A 1,952-nucleotide genomic window follows, 5' to 3' on the forward strand; every position below is an offset into this window, starting at 1 on the left:
ACCCTTTATTCCATTCACAATTTAGAACTCGATCAATCGCCGAATTAACGAAATCGATTTCACTAGCTTTAGCTTCTCTCGGATTCCGCAATAAATCAAAGCACACAGGCATTAAATCAAACAGCTGGGCTTCATCCACAGTGGTAACTCTAGACACACCTGATAAGATCGAATGTACTACAGATTTCACCTCCTTAACGTGCAAGTAGCGTAAGAGAGTGCCGAAGAGCTGAATCGTCTTGAGTGAGTCCGAATCGCTCGGGATTTTGCCGGAATTGAAGATTTGGGTGTAGGAGATGAGAAGAGAGGCGAGGAGAGAGGAGAGAGACGGAGTAGTCGGGGAGAGAGAGATTAGAGATAGAAGAGAGATCACATACTCAGAAACTGGTTTCGACGGCGATGGTGAAGAAGAGCGAGATTTGAGGTATGAGAGAAGCGAATCGTGGGAAGACGGAGAGAGGAGATAAGGTGGGAGAGAGTATCCGGTTTGACAATGGTGGTACTGCGCTAAACGGATGATATCGTTGTCGGTGAGAGGGCTCTGAGTCGGATCTTCACCGGCGATGACGGTCATATTTTTCCCCCGGCGGGATGAATTGATTTTTCGAAAACTTTTCGGGGAAGAAGATAGTTTTAAATATTTTGATATTTTCATTTACTCGGGAGAATTTATTTGGGCCCTTTTTTTGGGCCTTAAGAGCCTTGGGCAATCTTTGACTTGTGTACTGTACGGAGATATTTTATTTTCGTAATAACTTTCTGTGGAGTAATATGGTTAATTTACTTTTATTTTGTTTTCATTTAAATTTTAGCTATGCATAAATCTAGTTAGCTACATGGAGGAATTTCAAAATTCTGAGTTGATGACTGTTGAATAGTACCGTACGTTTAATAAGACTATTTCTAATTCATTACTTTATTTTAACAAATAATAATTTAAAAACTCCATAAGTTTCTTTTTCTTTCAGTCTATAACATGAATCCACTTGGTAGTAAGAATTACAAGCAAGGTGACCAAATTGATTTGACAGTATATAAAACAAGATTATTTGTGAAGGTTTTCTCTTTACGTTAAGCAAATGAATTGGCGGTGATGTTTGGAGCGAGCTCGCACTTTTGAGGGCCAGTCGTCCATGCAAATTAGCCTTTAAATACTAGTATAGGTAGCTTATTCTCTTATTTTTTATTCATCTCGGTCTCTCTTCGAGGTACACTAGTATTACTATTACGTGAAGCAACTGTATTTTATTATTATATACAGTATATACATACTCCCCCACTCATAATTTACGACCTATATATACTATATACTATATAATGCATATAGCCATGTAGTTTCATTAACTATAGGAAATAGCAAGTCAAAAAAAAAAAAAAAATAAGAAATAGTTCGTAGGTAGTGTGTGCTCCCAAGGTGGAGTAACATCTTTCCCATCTCTCTCTAATCTCTATTCGTTCTTTAGAATAAGACAAAACAAAAGCCGAAGGATGTGCATGTGAGCCTCCTCTTTTGCCCATCTTAAGCTTACCGTCAAAACCACCATTGGATTCTTGTTTCGCCCATCATATATTTGATAACAACAAAAGAGCTTTTTCAGTTTTCACGTATGATGATGATAACAGCAATTTACTGCGAGTCATTTATATGATGATGCAAATAAGATTGGTGTTGGTTTCTCCCGAATAAATTTTTCGATGATGAAGATTTTTTGTAAAATTGCTGATTATACCGTCGCCAAATATGGTATAGTGTTCTCTTTAGTCTTTACTGTGAAACTGATCAGAAACTATTATACAAAATGGGATGTTGCTGATTTGGAGATAGCAAGCATAATACTATCTATCCTAGTCCACCATGAAAGAGGTATCTAGCTAGGAGTCTTCTAGCAAAATTCTGCCAAATTAAAGGTGCAAATGTACAGGAGAAGAAATACGGTTTCTAGGGAAACATT

The 1,952-nt window shown here is 37.3% G+C and overlaps 1 protein-coding gene across 2 annotated transcripts in view; it reads right to left on the reverse strand.

Moving 5' to 3' along the window:
• Positions 1-606, reverse strand: part of LOC104723493 (Fanconi anemia group I protein-like) — a 7,782-nt gene extending 7,176 nt beyond the window's left edge. For both annotated transcript variants that reach the window (XM_019235003.1, XM_019234998.1), the window contains exon 1: positions 87-606. In XM_019235003.1, the coding sequence (XP_019090548.1) occupies positions 87-574 (488 nt within the window). In that variant the 5' untranslated portion in view covers positions 575-606. The remainder of the gene's footprint in view (positions 1-86) is intronic.

The sequence above is a fragment of the Camelina sativa genome, chromosome 2 (assembly GCF_000633955.1).
Source record: "Camelina sativa cultivar DH55 chromosome 2, Cs, whole genome shotgun sequence".
Classification (NCBI taxonomy): Eukaryota; Viridiplantae; Streptophyta; class Magnoliopsida; order Brassicales; family Brassicaceae; genus Camelina; species Camelina sativa.